Source organism: Ruditapes philippinarum, unplaced genomic scaffold (genome assembly GCF_026571515.1).
Source record: "Ruditapes philippinarum isolate M1 unplaced genomic scaffold, ASM2657151v2 ctg4254_1_1_1_1, whole genome shotgun sequence".
NCBI classification, from domain to species: Eukaryota; Metazoa; Mollusca; class Bivalvia; order Venerida; family Veneridae; genus Ruditapes; species Ruditapes philippinarum.
This window is the reverse complement of record NW_026861107.1, coordinates 25742-45484: the sequence shown is the minus strand read 5'-3', so window position 1 is coordinate 45484 and position 19743 is coordinate 25742. Positions and strand designations below refer to the sequence as shown.

Genomic DNA, 19743 nt, shown 5'->3' with positions numbered 1-19743 from the left:
GTTCAGTTCATTTCAATTCAATTTGTATTGATGATGTGTTTGATAAAGTTACATTGTATCAGATATTCAGTTTATTAACAAAAATCAATGTAATGACATATTATGAAATTATCATAGATCTTCTTCTGAAAGAGCCAATCAAGCTATATACATTTATAGTTCGGCTATTGTTTGGTTTTATTAACCTGTCAATTACATACTGATTAAACGGTCGATGCACACAGTATATTAATATTCGGTAGATGTTCGGTAAGTTCCGTGAAATGTACGCTGTACGATGGAATTTAATTTAATTTGAATCTCTAAACTAAGTGAAATTAGCGTTATAGCGCAAAAGGGTAAATCACGAGTTTATAATCTAAGTGCCACAAGTGTTTTAAGTTCGAGGCCGCATTGGTCCATGTTTTTTTCTTATTAATATTTTCAACATATTGCACTTTCCAGTACCGTCCATGAACAGGCTCAATCAAACCGAGTCCGCAACATTTTCAATTTTGCCGTGTTGGGCTTTCTTTAGGGATTCTGTATTTATCTATATACTATCAACAGCCAAACATGTCATAATAGTTTACCTAGCAACAAAGTAGTCACGTGATCAGTTGCGTGAAATATCTTACACCCGTTTTGTAAAGTTTATAAAATTATAATACCCGTAAGTTATATAGACCTCTTTATACGCACAGGATGTGTTATAAATTATGTACATCATGATAATGGATTATAACGCATAACTAGTTATCAAAATAACTATGTGTTTTCTGAAAAATATTATTTATATGACTGTTTGAATTTGTTAATTTGTGGATATTCCCGAAGTGAGAGCGCATTCGTTATAAAAACAGGTAAGTGTTACATTTTTATTCTCACGTTTTATCTTAAATATATAGAGGAAACGGAATCCCTAAAAAAACGTCAAAAACGACACAATTGAAAGTGCTGCAGGCTGGCGGCTGTAAAAAGTCTCCGCGTACATTTAATCAATGATGTTATATTTTCGATCCTTGAAGATCGTTGTGTATACATGTTATATTCTGCTTAAGCCGGTGCTAGGGGGCGTGGACGGTAACTGGCACTTTCCAACAGGCTCAATCAAACCGAACCTGCAACATTTTCAATTTTGTCGTGTTAGGTTTTCTTTAGGGATTCTGTATTTCTCTATTTAATTGTCACATCCGTGTTATTTGTGCCGTGTGGCGGCTGTAAAAAATCTCCCCGTACATTTAATCAATGATGTTCAAATGCGTTGTAATTAATCACTCAGGCCTATCGGCCTTCGTGATTATATTACTACGCATTTGAACTCAAACCGTGCATTATTCTACAACAATGCACTCAGAATTGATATCTATTTCCTAAACAACACCACGGCGACAATAATATGTATTGATAAGCATAAGCATAACAATTGAAATTTGACTTCAAAGACATTTGACATGACTTAGATTAGCAAAAGAAATCTTGAAAGGGAAACTGTACACGAAGAACTCTTCGGTGGTTCTCTATTAAAATTGCCCAAATGGTACTGGTCCGCTGGAAAGTATTGCCGCCAGATTGCAACCGGAGCTTAAAATAGAAAACGTCATCTCCTCTTCAAGCAATAGCCCATTAATGGAACTATACTGCAATGATCATTGGGCATGACTCTATAAAAATGAACAAATAGTTTTGGTTGCTTAGCAAGTTGACTGCAAGAGCTAAAACCTGTAAATGACATATCCTCCACAACCATTTAGTAGTTTTGATGAAACTGTGCATAAATGATCAAAAGATACTCTTTTGATCGAAACAAACATCAAAGTTTATCCTATTTGCATTTGACTAAGTATCAATAGGGTGCCGAATATATGATTATATAAGTAAAAAGATGTATAGTGCTATGTTCAGAAAGTTCCGATTACCTATCAACCTCCTAGGGCATATCAATTGGGTCCTAGGACATATACTTGCTAAAATATACAATACAATTGGAATAAAAAAAATAAAATGAAAACAATAATGAATAAGGAAGTTATCGTACATGATATATCATACAGAAAGTATATGCTGCGTGTGTTGATTTTGCATGTACAGACTCAATCAAATCGAGTCTGCAATTCTCTTGTAATTTTGTTGTGATTAATGCTTCCGAGTGATCACTTTGCTACCAGATTTCAATGATCTTTTTTCACATTTTTTACAACGCAACAACATGAAGACTGATAGCTAATCAAGCAACATGTAGTGCAATTGGCTTAGAGGTGCTAGCTTTCGCTTGTAACTTCAAGGAGAACTTTTGAAATGCTCAATATTTTGTTAGTTTTAAATGTCTGTGGGCTAAGAGTTCTAGAAGTTAGTTGCACTATTATAGTAAATAAAAATTTCATTATCTTTTCATAGCATTTCGAATCTCTAAAACTTTACTGATTCATCAGATTTGATACAGCTTGTACGTTTTTAACAGGTTCAGAGTGTTTTTTATTTGTAAAGGTCACTGGTTATTAACGCATTTTAATTACATTGTTAGATGTAAGTGTTTACTTCCGTTTTCCTTAGTTAACAAAGACATATACGCAGGACATATATTATTGATACTTTCTCCGTCCAACATATACCTAACAATTTTATTTTGACATATTTTAAATTTGTTCTTTAAACATTTGCCCGACCTCTGGTACCAGAATGAACATGAATACTCTGGGTGGTGACACTAATTATGTGCACTGAGCATATTTTTTTCAAGTTTTATAATCCAAAACTACGGTGGCACGGAGATGACATGTATCTCGTGGGCACAAGATACTATGTAGTAAGTCTTGTGCATATATTATGATTTGGACAATATTTAATAAGTCAGTTACTACATGTAAGTCGTGCGCACGAGATAATATGTCATGCGCACGAGATATTATGCCGTGCACACGAGTAACGAATCTAAGAAAAATCATATCTATAGTGTAATTTGAATTCATTTGGTTAATTTGGTTGTGCGCAAGAATAATTTATCTCGTTCGCCCCACATAGTTACTCGTGCGCACGACTTAGTAACTAGTGCGCAAGACATACTATATCGTGCGCACCACTTAATTATCTCATTCGCACCACTTAGTAACTCGTGCGTACGCCATAGTATCTCGTGTGCACTACAAAGTATATTGTGCGCAAGAGATACATAAAACACACACATGTCACCTCTGTGCCACCGTAAAAAACCGCTGCTTATCAATACAAAAAACGAAGACGTAAATTATACTTTGAAAGAATATTGTAAACAAAAATATAACCTGACAAAGAATAATCAATATCCAGGGCTATATCTTTAACATGTCTACTGACGTATAATCATACATAAAGCATGATTTTGCAATAATTATTTTAATTGCTTTACCGATCAGGTAACAAGTATTATATTACCTTTTAAAAAGAGTATACACGTGTCTCGTATGACTTTATTGATCCCGTCATATTTGAGTATTTATTTAAATATTCAGACTTCTATTCTATTCGTAGTATTGAATGAGATTTAATGTAGATTATTAAACTATTTTCTGAAAAGACACACAAACTTAATGTAAAGGTCGTCACGCATACGAATTAGCACAGTCGGTTACGAGATTGCCAAATTCCACAGGTTTCGGCAGATTTGTCTTGCAAATTATTATAGTAAACGGTTACTGGTCTTGATGATCAAGAGGAGATTTTTTTATGATAATTTGACATTTATTGGCAAGACAAATGTGCCGATCGCCTGTGCCTAATTCAAGCCGTATTGTTTGACTTTTTATTTTTGCGACATTATCAATGGGATTTGACTGGTGCTTGCAAAATATGTAAACATGGATAAAGCACTACTTGTATTGTATAATATTTGACATTGATTTAAATCCGCTTGAATTATACATATATATAGTCTGCTTTTATTGACCTGTCAATTATGAATAAATTATAGAACTCATTTAAAGATTCGATCTCACTTCGGTTCTGCACGTCTAGTTTACGAGAAATAATATTGGCGGTCACACCAGCTTAAAGTAAAGATCGTCGTTACGTCCACAATAGCACAGTCAGTTCTGTGATACCTGATATGTTAGAAGTCTGTGGTTAGATCTTGTTTAAGACCTACTTCATCTTTACTTTTACAGTTTTCTTTAAAGGAAAAGGCTGATTTCTTTCATAATAATCTACACATATGGGAAGCAAGTTAGAAACACTGTTTTGTCTCGATTTGTATTTTGATTTACGTAACTTTTTTAATGAAATTTACTGATTGAATATTACTGATTGAATGAACTTTAAATACTTATTCGTAAATCCATGTTATAAGAGTAAAGACTTTACAAAACTAAGCCCAAAATATACAAAAATAGAGAAAATAATTCTTCTATTTTTTTTTTAGATAAAACTGTTGTAGTTTTAGAACGCTTACGTTTTTTATGCTCCCTGAAGGGTGATATAGTTGCGGCTTTGTACGTCCGTCCGTCTGTCCGTCCGCTTTTCTTGTCCGCGACATAACTTTAAAACAACAAGACAAGAGGTATCAACATGAAACTTTGTAGGTAGATAGATCTCATTGAGTAGGTGTGCAGTGCACAATAACCGTATCTCTGCCTTGTCTAATTTTTGAATTATTGCCCTTGGTTTATGTTTACACTTTAAACATTGTCCTGGACATTAATACTCTAAAATTATAAGAGGTACCAAAATGAAACTTTGTTTGTAGATATATCTTATTAAGTAGGTTTACAGTGAAGAAAAACAGTAACTATGCCTTGCCTAATTTTTGAATTATTGTCCTTTGTTTATTTTTACACTTTGAACATTGTCCGGAACATAACTCTTAAACTATAAGAGGCATCAACATGACACTTTGTAGGTATATAGATCTCATTGAGAAGAAGTGTAGTGCTAAAGAACTATAACTTTGACTTGCCTTATTTTGAAGTTATTGCCCTATATTTATTTATATATTTATTTGTTCGGGACATAACTCTAAAACTATTAGAGATATCAACATGAAACTTTGTAGGTAGATAGATCTCATTGGATTAAACTGCAATGCTAAAGAACCTTAACACAGCCTTGTCTTATTTTGAAGTTATTGCCCTTTGTTCACTTTACTTCTTCACTTTTTACACTTTAAATTTGACCCGGAACGTACCTCTGAAACTATAAGAGATATCATCACGAACCTTAATAGATAGATAGATCTCATTAAATAATACCATTGCTCTGTCTTGCCTTATTTTTTAGTTTTAGCCCTTTGATCTTTTTTTATACTTCACTGTGACCAAAACCTTTTCGGGGAGCATCACCCGGGTCAACCGGTTCTTGTATTTTGTTAGTTTAATATAAAGTATTTATTTTAGTTGGAATGTGGTCCGATTGTGTAGGAAGCTATAAGGTTATAGACACACTCTAGAATCCGAGTTACTTTCTCATAGAAACAACAGGTTGTCCCTGGAGGGTTTAAAGCAACTAGACTTGATATCTTAATATGATCACTAGTCCGACAGCCATGCCGTTTTTATATTTGACAGGGATCCGTTATTATACCGTGTCCGGTATTACTTAATATTTTACTCAAGGATAAGCATAGTATATCCTTAAGTATTTCATAACTGCCAATTATGTCTTGCGTGTTTTGTGCTCTTTAAGATAATATTAAAAAAAAATATTGTACTAAGGACACGTTTTGTCGCTTTTATTTAAGAACATTAGTTGAATATCTTTTAACTAAAAAATGTACGTTTTATTATCACTAAGAAGAGTGGCGTTGAAATTAAATCCTTTCAATTACACGCTTCAAGCATCTGTATGTATATACATTAATGATAAATTCGTCGGGGCGCTTTGGGTATGAATAAACGGAAACATTACCCATTATTATAAAAAGGACAACAATGATCGACTTCTTATGTATGATGTTAGTGATTATCCGATTTTTGCCCTTCCCAGTTATTGTTTGGTGTCCTCCTGGGCTCCTAGCCACTGGCTCTTGTTGCTGGATCGTGTGGGGGTTGTGTTCATTGAACGCCACCTTTCCTTGTTGATCTTGTTTATCATATTTTAACAATGGATATAACGTGGTGTCAAACGAATAAAACGATAATACGCGCATTTTATTTAAATAGGCAAAGAGATAGTGTGGTTATTTATCCCTTTCATAACTGTTTAAATGTTGAATGTCTCTATTTCTTTTTATTAACCCCTTTCAAATTACAATCCTGGCATGAGTTTTCATTTCATTTCATTCAGACCTAAATAGAATACATACAGTTTAAATGTGCTCATCTTTGAGAAAAATATTTGTTTTGTAGAAATTTATTAAAATCGATGAAATTGTTACTAAATATGACTTGTTTATGCAAAAGAAAGCACGCTGACTGCCACAGCTTGATAATTTTAAGTTTTCACTCATAAATGACAAAGACAAAATTCAGTTTTCAGAGAATATATTTAGGTATACCAAGGATCACAGTTTCAAGGCATATATAATTACGTTTTCAGTGTGTGTCACATATAACAGTCCTCAATTTTAATCGGACATGTTTTGTTAGTCGGCCTGCATGTTCAATTATAATCTTTTTTTTATAAACACAATTTACTAAGAGATTTTCATATTACCTGCATTCTGAGATTCCATGAGTCTCAGGCAAAGACATCATCAACATAATTGTTACCAAAAAGAACATAAATGCCAATCAAATAACAGCATACACACATGCTGGAGTCAAAACAATGAAATATCAAAATAAATGAACCAATGATTGCGTCTGTGCATGAGGGATAATGAATACATGCAACATCACACACGCCCCCTAGCACCGGCTTATGCGGTACTCAATTCTCAACACTCAATAGTGCTGACATTAATGGTTCCGAAGGACCAGAAAAATATAACAACACAAACACTTTTATTTACCAATCAATAAAGGTACCAAAATGAAAGGGTTGGGTGGGAAATTTCAATTTAAACAAATAAGTGATCCAGATGGTCAACTAATACAGAATGACAAAATATGCCAAGGACAAAAGGATAAAAGCGACCAATGAAAAGTCGTTCTGTGATATGAAATAATTTTATTAATGTATGGAACCAAAGAAGCAGTATATAAGTTGATGTTACATTCTATGATAGCAATTTCCACTATATGGAACCAAAATAGCCTATTTTCAAGTCAACAAGTCAAAGGCCGAGGTCACTGGGTTCTGTTATTACAAGGCATACACTTTTTCATGAAATCAATTATTTGACTGGTTAATTTTACAACTTTGTGAATAGATTAACCTTGATGTGTCCTACTGGCCATGCCCATTTTTGATCAAAGGTAAAAGTCGAGATAAACTTATGTTTAATTATGTTCTTGTTTATGATCAGTACGACTCAATAGCTTAAATTATGACTTTGAAATTTTACATACACCACGTACATATATAACGTACATATATAAAGTTTTCCTTGCCCAGCCCATTTTAAGGCCAAAGTAATTGAATGTGACTTTAAATTCAAATATTTCCTTATTTAGAAAATGTGCAGTTTGCCATTAGTGAAGCACGCTGGTATTTTGACAGTTCAACAAGGAATATTGGCGCGAAACTGTAATACCGGTGCGAGGATAGAATACAGCCTTTAAAAAAGTCCCGTCAGTATAATTGCACGCATTGCTCATTTGGTTCCATATATTGAAAAGTGGATTCATATAACTAGCAAACCTATGACAAATATATTGGGAATTGGTGCCATATCAATGTAAAAATCAACATATATATGGAAACTTCAGTCCAATACATTGATAAAATGGTTTCATTATATTGTAAAAACGATTTGATATATTGATTATTCGGTTTTATTTAAGGACATTTGGTTGCATATATTACTACTTTGGTATCATATATTAGAGAACTGGTATCATATAATGTAATAATCAACTTATATATTGCTACTTCGGTTACATACATTAATAAATTGTAAAAAATGAATTGATATATTATAATTCGTTTCATATCAGGACATCTGGTTCCATGTATTGCTACTTCTGTACAATATATTGAAAAATGGTATCATATAATGTGATAACCAAAAACCTATATATTTCTACTTTTGGATTCAAAAATTGAAAATGGATTCATATATTGAAAAGATTAATTGATATTTTGATAATTCGGATTCATATAAGGATATCTGATTCCATACTTGGGCTACTTTAGTAACCATATATTGAAGAACTGGAATCATATATAGAGAAAATCAACTATATATAATTGTTAACACGGTTTTCATACACTGAACGGCTATGGTTTCATATATTGTAACTGTGGATTAATATAATGGATTCCGGTTAAATAAGAAGGTGTTTTCAATTCATATATAGTCGAAGTGAACTTATATAATCCAAATGGTTAAATAAATTCGAAAAGAACAATATAAGACAGCCATGGCATTCCATATTTTTTTCGCTCTGTTATGTAAACAAAGGTTCAAGTCGAACTCGATAACTATTAACGGGTCATACCATTATGATATAATGGGTTGTGCAAGTTATTCAGTTATTTCACTTTGCATTTTTATTGATATATAGAAGAATGAAAGTGGATGTGGATACGTACAACTGAGCAGCGTAGTGGTTAGAGAGTTCTGATTATGAGGAGATATGATATATTCTATTATTCATTTAGTGTTACGTGTCTTGCTCACGAAAATAACGGCTTGCCCCTAACTGGCTTTGTGCCAACACGGCGAGCGATACATAGATGACTAGTCCGACGCGATAACCACTCGCCATAATAATACTTTAATTTATTTATTATAAATATACATTCATAATAAGTACTATAATTATAGTAATGATATGGTTATAAGGATATTTATTTCATGTACAAGTTCTGTTTTTATTTTTAAAATATATTAGAAAATAATTATACCATTATAAAATAAGATTTCTATTCCCCAATACTGGCAGTCAATGTAACAAAAATGTATTTTTACCATTTAATTCATGCGGTGTTGAAATAAAAACTATTATGCGATGCAGACGAAAATGGGTGCAAAGCCTTTTTTTAAAATTTTAATAAGAAAGCAAAGGTACATTAATCTGGAATATCTGTAATTACAACACCTAAGAATGAAGTGTGAAGGACAGCAATAGCAAAACCGATATAATTGATAAACAAGTGATGCATGATTAATAATTTAAACAATTACTACATTTACAAGCAACATACAACATATACAAATTTAAAAACAAACCCAATGTTTAAAAAATTACAAGTTCACATATTGAACTTTAAAAATAACAGCGTTAAAATGAACAACAGAAACATTCAATACATTTTCACCCCGATAACGAACCAATTGTACCACTCGTCTAGCAATCGGAATCCGACCATTCAACCTTTCATTCATCCAATAACAAGGAGGAAAATCATTTAGGCGATGGACATAACCCCATGCTATAATCATAAGTTATGTTAGATAAATGTGAAGCAAAAGTATTTGTAAAGTCAATAAAGGTAAATTACCTGACTTATGCGTTCGGACAGGGAGAGATAAAAATGAGGACACGCATAAAAAAATTGTTTTAAAACTTCATAAAGGACATTCATATTTTTTACAGAAATTGTACCACCATAATGTGGAGGCTGTCATTTCTGTGCTCTGTCGCTGAGCGAAATATTCAAAAACACGAACAAGTATGAAATAACGCAGTATGTATGTAACGACAATAAGCCAAAAAAATGGTCAACGCCTGGAATCCCAGCGTACCACGCATAAAACAAGTTACGCCGCTACTTCAACCAAAATGATAAAAAAGACGTTTCTCTATATATATCTCTTTATATATCTTTAAAATAACCAAAACTTCATCTCCAATAGACCATTTTTTATATCATATTCAATAAACTGTAAAATTTTTCAAAAAGGTCACCAACTCAGAAAATTAGTTATATAAAGAAATAAAAAGTGAATCTCAAAAGTGATTTGTCTTTTTATTTTATCCTTAAATAACAAGAATTGTCTTAATAAAACTTCATAAATGCCGTTTTATTTGTTTAAAATAAACATTTCTTCAATATGTGAAAATTTTTCGCCGTCAAAGGCCTCTGGGCTGCACAGGCCGCCAACTTCACAAAAAAAAAGAAAATATAAAAAAATCACTGAAAGTGATTTTTTCTCTTTTATTATATCTTTAAATAACAATGTTATCTTAAAACTTCATAAAATGCCGTCTTAGGTTAATAAACCCCCAATTTATTCAAACAAACATTAAAATTTTTGGCCGCTGGGCGCCCAACTTTCACAAAAAATACAAAATAAAAAGTTCTCTGAAAGTGATTTATTTTTTGATATATCCTTTAAATAACATAATTATCTTTAAAACTTCATAAAATACGATTATAGTATTAGAAAAAACATTCACAAACATTAAAATTGTTGGCCGTCAGCCGCCTGGGGTCTGCCAGGCCCCAAACTCACAAAAAATGACAAAATAAAAAAGTTCTCTGAAAGTGAATTTTTTCCTTAGATATATCATTTAAATAACAATAATTATCTTTAAAATTTCATTAAATGCCGTTTAATTGTTAAAACAACATTTCTACAACATTAAAATTTTTGGCCGTCAGGCCGCTGGGCTTCCAGGCCGCCAACTTCACAAAAATGACAAAATAAAAAAGTTCTCTGAAAGTGATTTTTTCTTTTGATATACCCTTTAAATAACAATAATTATCTTTAAAACTTCATAAAATGCCGTTTTAGTGTTAAAATAACATTTCTAAAACATTAAAATTTTTGGACGCCAACTTCAGGCCGCTGGGCCGCCAACTTCACAAAAGTGACAAAATAAAAAAGTTCTCTGAAAGTGATTTTTTCTTTTGATATATCCTTTAAATAACAATAAATGCTTTAAAACTTCATTAAATGCCGTTTTAGTGTTAAAATAACATTTCTACAACTTTAAAATTTTTGGACGCCAACTTCAGGCCGCTGGGCCGCCAACTTCACGCCGCCAGGCCGCTTGGCCGCCAACTTCATGCCGCCAGGCCGCTGGGCCGCCAACTTCACACATTTGGGACGTTGTCATATATCACACATAAACGATAAACATAATCAATACGAAGATGTTATGTAATCAATCAACATCTAGTTTCTAGCTTTTTCTTTAAAGAGAGCTTTTTAAATATTTACCCAGTGTTATTTGTTTGATGTCCTGTGGGCAAATAATTCCAATAATAAGTTGCACTATAAAAGAAAGTTAAACTATCTTTTTCATAGGATTTCGAATATAGGGTTAACGTACGTTTTTCCGTTTTATAACGTCTGCAGAGTCCCGAGGAACGGCTCCAACAGTTCTGAGGAATAAACGTGCGTTGACGCTATTATAGCATAAAATTCCCAAACAGATTCGTGATGTATAGTTAATACAATACACAATTACATTAAATTCTTTTTATCCAATTCTACATGTTTTACCTATGCCTTTTATTTTTCCGGCGCCAACAACTTGGAAAATTCTCGGAACCGAACGAAATTTTGAATTTTAATTGATAAACAAAGCTTGGCCTTTGGAGATTTATTATCTCAAGAAAAAAACAACAACCTTACAATACTCTACCCTTTACCCAAGGCAAAACATGACCCTCAGAAATTCTTAGAATGATGTCAGATTGACGGTAGAAAAAAGATCAGTGACATCAGAATCGGTTGTTTTTTTTTTCAAGCAAACAAGTTTATAAAAAAATCAGGCACTAAGCATTATTCTCTCAAAGAAATATAAAGAGCATTTATCAACATTAACATAAATAAAAAACATTTTCGCATATTAATTTTGTGTTATCTAGTTTTGTAAGTTAATCGGAGTGTTAAACTGAATGACAGGTAGATTCTACTGTATTTGTTTACGTTGACAACTGTCCGTTTCTTAGAAAGGGCGACATCCAAGATAAGCACCGATGTCTATACGCCGTATTTCCGGCATAGTTACTTGAATATGCGATTGAGGCCATCGAATCAATAAATTTTAATATAACAAGAGCGCGTGACTCTTTGGCAAACAGGCCAAATCGTCATTTTTTGTTTGTTTACTGGGCCCTGTATATATTGCTCATAGGTGAAACCGGGCTATAACAAGAGCGCGTGACTATATTAACACATGGTTTTGGTCCCGTTATAACATGGGCAAAAGAGGGAAAAACAGCCGATTTTATGCTATAATATCTAAAAATGTACGGATTTGTACGAAGTTGATGAAGCTTGTGTGTCTTGAACAGGTTCAGAGGTATTATATCATTACAAAGGGCGGCCATTTTATATTTACAAAGGACGCAGATCATTAAAACCTATAATTACACTTTTAAGACGTTATTGATTATTTTTGTTTAATTTCTTAATTTTACAAAGCCATATAAACATGACTATTGTTATTGACACTCTGAATATACCTAACATTTTTTTTGACAAATTTTAAATGGGTTCTTTCTACATTTGCTCGTCCTCTGGTATCAGGATGCACATGAATACTCTCGGTGACATTATTTAAGTACTGAGCATTTTTTTTCTAGTTTTTTTTTATCCCAAACTACGTTGGTACGGAGGTGGCATGTGTGTGTCTTTGTTTATCTATTGCGCATACGATACTATGTAGTAATTCGTACGCATATATTATGTCTTGGACAATAGTTACTAAGTCGTGCACAGAGTAACTGAGTCGTGCACACGAGATGATATTTCGTGCGCACGAGTTACGAATATAAGAAAAGATATTGCCAAATTCCATAGCTTTCGGCAGATTTGTCTTGTCACTTACTATAGTAAATGGATGCTTGATAGTAGTTTCGGTCTCGATGATCAAGAGGAGATTATTTTATGATAATTTGACAATTATTGGCAGGACATCGTGCCGATCGTCCGTGTCTAATCCAAGAGGGGTCTGTAGATCGAGCCGTATCGTTTGACTCTTTATTTTCGCAACATTATTAATGGAAATGACTGTGTGCTTGCAAAAATGGAGATATGTATAATATTTATGGAGCATGATTTAAATCGCTTGAATTAGAGTCTGCTTTTATTGAACTGTCAATTATGAATAAATTATAGAACTCATTTAAATATTCAATCTCACTTCGGTTCTGTTCTTCTTTTTATGAGAAATAATATATAACTAAATTGTTGACGGTCACACCAGGTTAATGTAAAGATTGTCGTTACATCCACAATAGCAGAGCCAGTGCAGTGATTACCTGATATGTTAAGGGTCTGTGATTAGATCTCTACTTATTCTATTGCTTGAGACATACTTCTTCTTTACGTTTACCGATTTTTAAGAAATTAACCGATTTCTACACATATTGAAAGCAACTTAGAAACGTTTTTTTCTCGATTTGTATTTTGTTTTGCGTATTTAAATGGTACCTATAGAATTTTACTGATTAATTGAATTTTAAATATTTATTCTTAAATCCATGTTATTTTAAGAATATAGACATTACAAAACTAAGCGCAAAATATTTAAAAACAAAACGGACAACATAAAAAACAATCATAGCTTCAATAACGTTGAAAGACATGGCCCTACGTGGTCTCGATCTTACAAAACGTAGGGCACGTTGAAATTATAAATCTGTAGTTTACCTTTTGAACTATATAACTCTCTCAGAGCTCATAACGGAACTTACCGAAAATCAAACAATCTTAATGGTTAAACAAAATTATTTAAAAAAGAACACATGGAGTTTACAAAGGAAAATATGCAAATCATATAAGAACAATTCTAACACTATCGGAAATTTTTCTATATAAACAAAGAAGGCCCGAAACGTGCATTATTCTACAACAATGCACTCGCCGTTCTTATTATCACCCTTTTTTTCACATTGAGGGCGCCATTGTGTTTGAAAAGTGTTGTTTACGTGACGTCATAATGTGGCGCCAAACAGCACGTACAAAACAATCAAATCAAGTACGCTTTTTTAATGTCGCAAACGAGCTAAGTTTTACATTTATTTCACTTTTAATAATTTGTTTTTCGCTTGAAAAATTATAGAGTGAAATAAAATAAACAAACAAAGTTTTATCAACGTTTTCAAAATTCGTTATTCTCAAAAATGTTTCTAACCACGGTAGATTTAACGACAGTTTTTTTGCAACCCACTGGAACAGCCTTTAAAGAACGTTTCTATTGAAATCTCTGAGGCGAAAAAAATTTTAACCATCAAGCATAAAGTCCAACTTTATAATAATAATTTTATTTTTCTTGACGTGTTAGAATGGAAATAGATATTAATTCTTCGTACATTATTGTAGAATAATGCACGTTTTCGTTCAAATGCTTTGTAATTAATCGGCCTTCGTGATTATATTAATACGCATTTGAACTCAAACCGTGCATTATTCTACAACAATGCACTCAGAATTGATATCTATTTCCTAAATATAACAACATAAAAACAATCATAGCCTCAATAATGTTGAAAATAGATAACAGAAAAAAACATGTACATTCGCGGTCCAAAGGGGTCTAATACTATGTATAGTCTTATAAAAAAGTAAAAAGTTAGATATGCAAATTGACATGCAAATAGATTTATTTTAAATAGTGTAAAACCTGCCCTACTGTACGGATGTGAGATATGGGGTTTTGTTAATATTGATTGTATTGAAAGAATAGAGCTTAAATGTTAAAATATATTCTAGGTTTTAAGTCAAGTACACAAAATAGTATGGTGTACGGTGAAACGTGTATAAAAACACTATCTATTGAAATTAAATGTTTGTTTGTTTGATTCATTTTACGCCTTTTTCAACAGTATTTCAGTCATATAGGCGGGTAGTTTCCTAACCATCGTTCCTTGAGAGTTACACCAGTACTAGACTACCTTCCTCCGCGCTAAACTACCAAAGCATCTCCCGGGGATCGAACCCACGCCAGAGAGGTAACTGGATTAGAAGTCATCGACTCTAACCCCTCGACCACGGAGGCGGTTGAAATTAAATTTAGAATTATATCATATTGGTCTGACTTAGTCATACCACGACAGAACAAGTTACCGTGTTTGCTATGTCGTCTTTCCTTAAATAATTTTAATAACTCCCAGACTGTATCTACATGTAGATTAAGATTTAAGTGGATAAAATTTGTTCAGAATATTTTGTATGAATAACATTTGGAATTACCATGAATTCCATAACTTTAAATGGTTAACGATGTCAGTCAAACAAAAATTATCAGATTTATTTTTAAATGAGTGGTATTCTGATATTGAGAATTCTAGTAAATGCATAAATTATAGATTATTCAAACATAATGTTTGTTTTGAAACATATCTTGTAAAAACTCCATCAAAATTTTTACAATACATGATAGAATTTAGAACAGGAAATAATAAATTGCCAGTAGAAACCGGAAGTTGGAATAACATCGAACTAAACAGGCGTGTCTGTACACTGTGTGATATATCAATTAGTGATGAATTTCATTATATTTTTGGCTGTCCGTGTTTTGATGACAGCAGGAAACGTTTTTTGAAACTTAACTATTTTTTAAGAAACATAATATGCATTCTATTGATCTTCTTATGAACACTGATGTTAACCTTCCAGATTACAAAAACAAACTTTGTTTATTTATTTAAGAAATTATATTAAAAATCAAATGAGCCAAAAATTATATAAATTTAATGTTGTGGAGAACCCTATTGAAATATTTGTTGTAATTATGACTCTCCCGTAATATTTATGTTAACAATTTATATATCATGTTAGTTTGATACTGTCTTATTCTATTATGTACATGTAATTGTATTATTACCTCATGTTGTCATGACAGTATATACATGTAATTGGAAAGGCAAACAATACGAAAAATATATCGAAGATAAATATATAAATGCGTATAATGTTCATTGAATGTAACAACAGTATACAAATGACAGCTTGATATAATAAGACTGTATAACTTAGATAAAGAATAATTATTAAAGTGACATTATTTCTTTAGGAATAGTTTACCTTGTAAGAACTATCGTTAAAGCATGTACCTTTTGTTATATGCGTTCATTTTATTTATTAACATTTTTTCATTGCTTGATTGATCCCTTAGACAGCAGGGAATACAATTATTTCATGAGGCTAACACTTTCAAGCTGGAAGAAGATTTGCGTAGAGAAAATATTTTTTCTATGGTTTAGCTAAAACTGTAGTTATGGTTTTCAGATAATTAGTTTATTATACAGTGTTTATTTTAGTTCAAGTGTGGTCGATTGTGTAGGAACAAACAAGTACTTAGCGGAGTTTAAAGTTTTCTACTCAATGATATAATGGCTTGCCCCTGGCGGGGTTTGAACCCACTAGTCTAGAGATGGTGGATCAAGTATCAGACAATTTAAATTCAACTCAAAAAGGCAGTGTGCATAACCGATGCAATGGCTATGCTTATGAAGGTCAATTGTCAGTCATATTTGGGAATCTTTAAAATTCTATAAAAGTAGACAGTATTATGTTGCATACAATACATGTTTCATCAACTGTATCTGCATTCAACTGTTGATTATTAGCCCAGCAGACGACAATTTCAAGTTTCAATAAATGGCCGCTTATTTTATGTTTTATGTCATGCTTTGCGATGCTTTGATTTCCTGTACTATGTTGACCTGTGGTAAAGACTTATCTCACACTTAACAGTCGCCTGTTTATCTCTAAAAGAAAGATGACCATATATGATAGATAAATGGAAAATGGAAACAAAAATCTTGAAAATATAATACTTTTTTTCTAAGCATATATACAAATTTACTTTAAAATCAATGCTTTAATAATATGCTTAGATATATATCACATTTATAAAAATATTTTCATTCAGACTGACCTGCTTCGAAAATGCTATGATGGAAAGTGAGGAACTGGATTCAGATCTGTTTACGAATTGGGTGCGAGGCTCTAAAGGACTTGAATACTTACAGGAAGGACTTCAAGAATTTGTTGGAGAAAAATTACTGCAATGTCGTGATAATACCCTTCAAAAAATAATATTGACATTACCATCTGTAGCACCACAACAGTGCAACCAGTGTACGTCACATAATCTTTCTCCTGACCATTTGAACACTACAAAGGCATGTAACAAAAACACATGTCACCAAAAAAGCCCCGCAAACTGTTTTGGAAGCAGACCAGGCGGACGTAGGAAATGCCCTGACAACATTTGTAGTAAATTGTACGACTCCATTATAGATGAGCATGTATTTATGGACCCCTTATGGAAGAACACTGATCCAAGTACGTGGTGTTCGGATCCTCATGGGTGGAGCTATGCAAAATGTTTCCAAACAACTAAAGGTCCAGGGACATCAGCTCAAGATACAGATGCCGCTGGTCTGCTAAGCATTATCATAAACAACAAGTCCATACAAACCTTTGTGACCAGTATTAATCTTACCAGTTCGTTTCATTTGGTAAGTACAATAATTTATAATTATAAACATTTTTTGTATTATTAAACATTTTCTTTCATTAATGAATAGACAACATGGTGAAAATGATCATTTAACCATTTTATTATTATAAGAGATAGATCAGTTTGTTTGATATCCATATAAATAATTCATCAGGAATTAGAACTGAACAAGTAGAAAAGGTAATATTGTTTATTTTGAAACATATATTTAAGAAAACAACAACAAACAAAACAACAATGAAACAATAATGGAACTTATTTGCTTGGATTATTCTTAATAATTGTTTGTTTTCAGGCGAGAGACTTCCGAAATGAAATCTTGCATAGCCCAAAGCTTGAAATTGATGAAACAACTCTATTCTCTTATTTGGACGCGTTCATTGCAGTTCTTCAAGATCCAAAGTCTCTGATTAACGATGAGGCATCAAAGAAAGCGGTTGATAAACTTACACAGGTTTTTAATATCATATTACAATTAGAATCTGATTTAATAATGTGATAAGTGAGTATCTTTTTTTATACAAAGTGCTCATTGAACTAAGGGATGCCATCCGACTATCTTTGATACAATTTGGTATATTTCCTTTAAATGACGACCGAATGGCATAGTATAAGTGAAGCATTATATAATTTACAATAAGTTGATAGCTTATAATAATAATTTTTTTTAATTTTTCTTATACCGATACGTTGTGTTTCATGTAAATGTAAACTTGTCTCAAACTGAATATTTAACATTGTACTACACACTAATTGTTCAAGGGACAAGCCAATAGAAAGCTTTCAAAATGCTGCTAAAATAATAAAACAAGATTTCCGGCCGATAGCTAAAGTTAGGAATGACACATGATACTAAAACAAAGTACATACATGTAGTTTATTTGGGAAAGCTGTTCAAAGATTGCCTTTTGGCCTCGTAGGGTCAAGGTAAAGGTCACTGATATTAAAAACAGAAAAATGTCAGCAGTTTGTATATTAAGAAAACAAAAGGAATTATACATGTAAGAGATGAATAAAAATTGAATATGAAAAGCAACATAAATGGCGTAAACTGTGGGATATTTGACCGACAAGTTGACTTTCAAAATATCAATTATTGTCATTAATTGATTTTTCCTCTTTAATTGATTGCGGATCTTCTTTAAAAGACATTATTATAATGACTGAGAATAAGTTGTGAATTTTTTTTATGATATGAAGTTTTCTGTTGTTGGGAGTAAATATTGCTTACAGTGAAGTAATTCAGTTTTTGACAATAGTTATAGATAATATAGTAGTCGCCGTAATAGCTCAATCGGTATACAACACAATTATATATGCCTTTTACATTACAGTTAAAAAACAACACAATACACATAAGCCAAGGAGACAAAGTATCACTTCTTCAGATGAGAAATAATGCGTTGACCGAACTTGACGACAAAACAGCAGAATCATTGCGTAAACTCGATGAGAAAGCATTAGCTGTTCGGTATAAATTGAAACAAGATGTAGATTCATTTAAGGATGCCGTTTTAGCTGATGTTAAAAACGCTGGGATGTCGGTAAAACAATCAATTATTGTAGAAAAAAAAGTTGTCATATTGGACATTACCACAGCCAAGAAACAGGGAGTACAGGACATTGCTGGGAAAACTACTGATAGTATTTCTGAAATAAACACAGCCGAGAAACAGGCAAAACAAGACATTGCTGGGAAGGCATCTGAGGGTATATCTGAAATAAACACAGCCAGGGAACAGGCAAAACAAGACATTGCTGGGAAGACGTCTGATGGCATATCTGATATAAATACAGTCGGGGAACAGGCAAAACAAGACATAGCTGGGAAGACGTCTGATGGTATATCTAAAATAAACACAGCCGGGGAACAGGTGAAAAAAGACATTTCCGAGGCCAAAAAAGATATTGATGGACAGAAAAATGAAGCAATCTCTGATATTTGTGATAGAAAAGAAGACGTTTTATCTGCAATCACCAAGGCTGGTACAGAAGCAAAAGCTCTGGGGGCTAGTGCTGCTTTGTCTGATATGAGCGGACATGTAATTATATCTTTTATTAATTTATTGCCTTTGTTTTGTCAGTCCAAATTTTGAAAAATATTTGAATTACAAACTTAAAATAGGTCTTGTTACGACAGAATGCAATGCCTAAGATAAATAACTCTATCCATAAGATTTTCCAGAAATTCCCTTTCTTATTATTCATTTTTTTAACCTTTGTCCAGATCATAACCCGAAACTATCATAGGTAGATAGATCTTGCGATACGCCACGCCTTTAATGGGTTTTGTGTAATTGCCGTTTATTATTTTCAGTTT

General features: G+C 32.5%; 1 protein-coding gene across 1 annotated transcript; it reads left to right on the top strand.

The window, feature by feature from the left end:
* Positions 1–619: 619 nt before the first annotated feature.
* Positions 620–19465, top strand: LOC132714540 (uncharacterized; the record flags this gene model as incomplete). Its single annotated transcript, XM_060697433.1, has 4 exons — positions 620–842; positions 16830–17421; positions 17719–17877; positions 18758–19465. Coding segments are annotated over exons 2-4 (1437 nt in total), but the record flags the coding sequence as incomplete, so codon positions are not given.
* Positions 19466–19743: the final 278 nt, after the last annotated feature.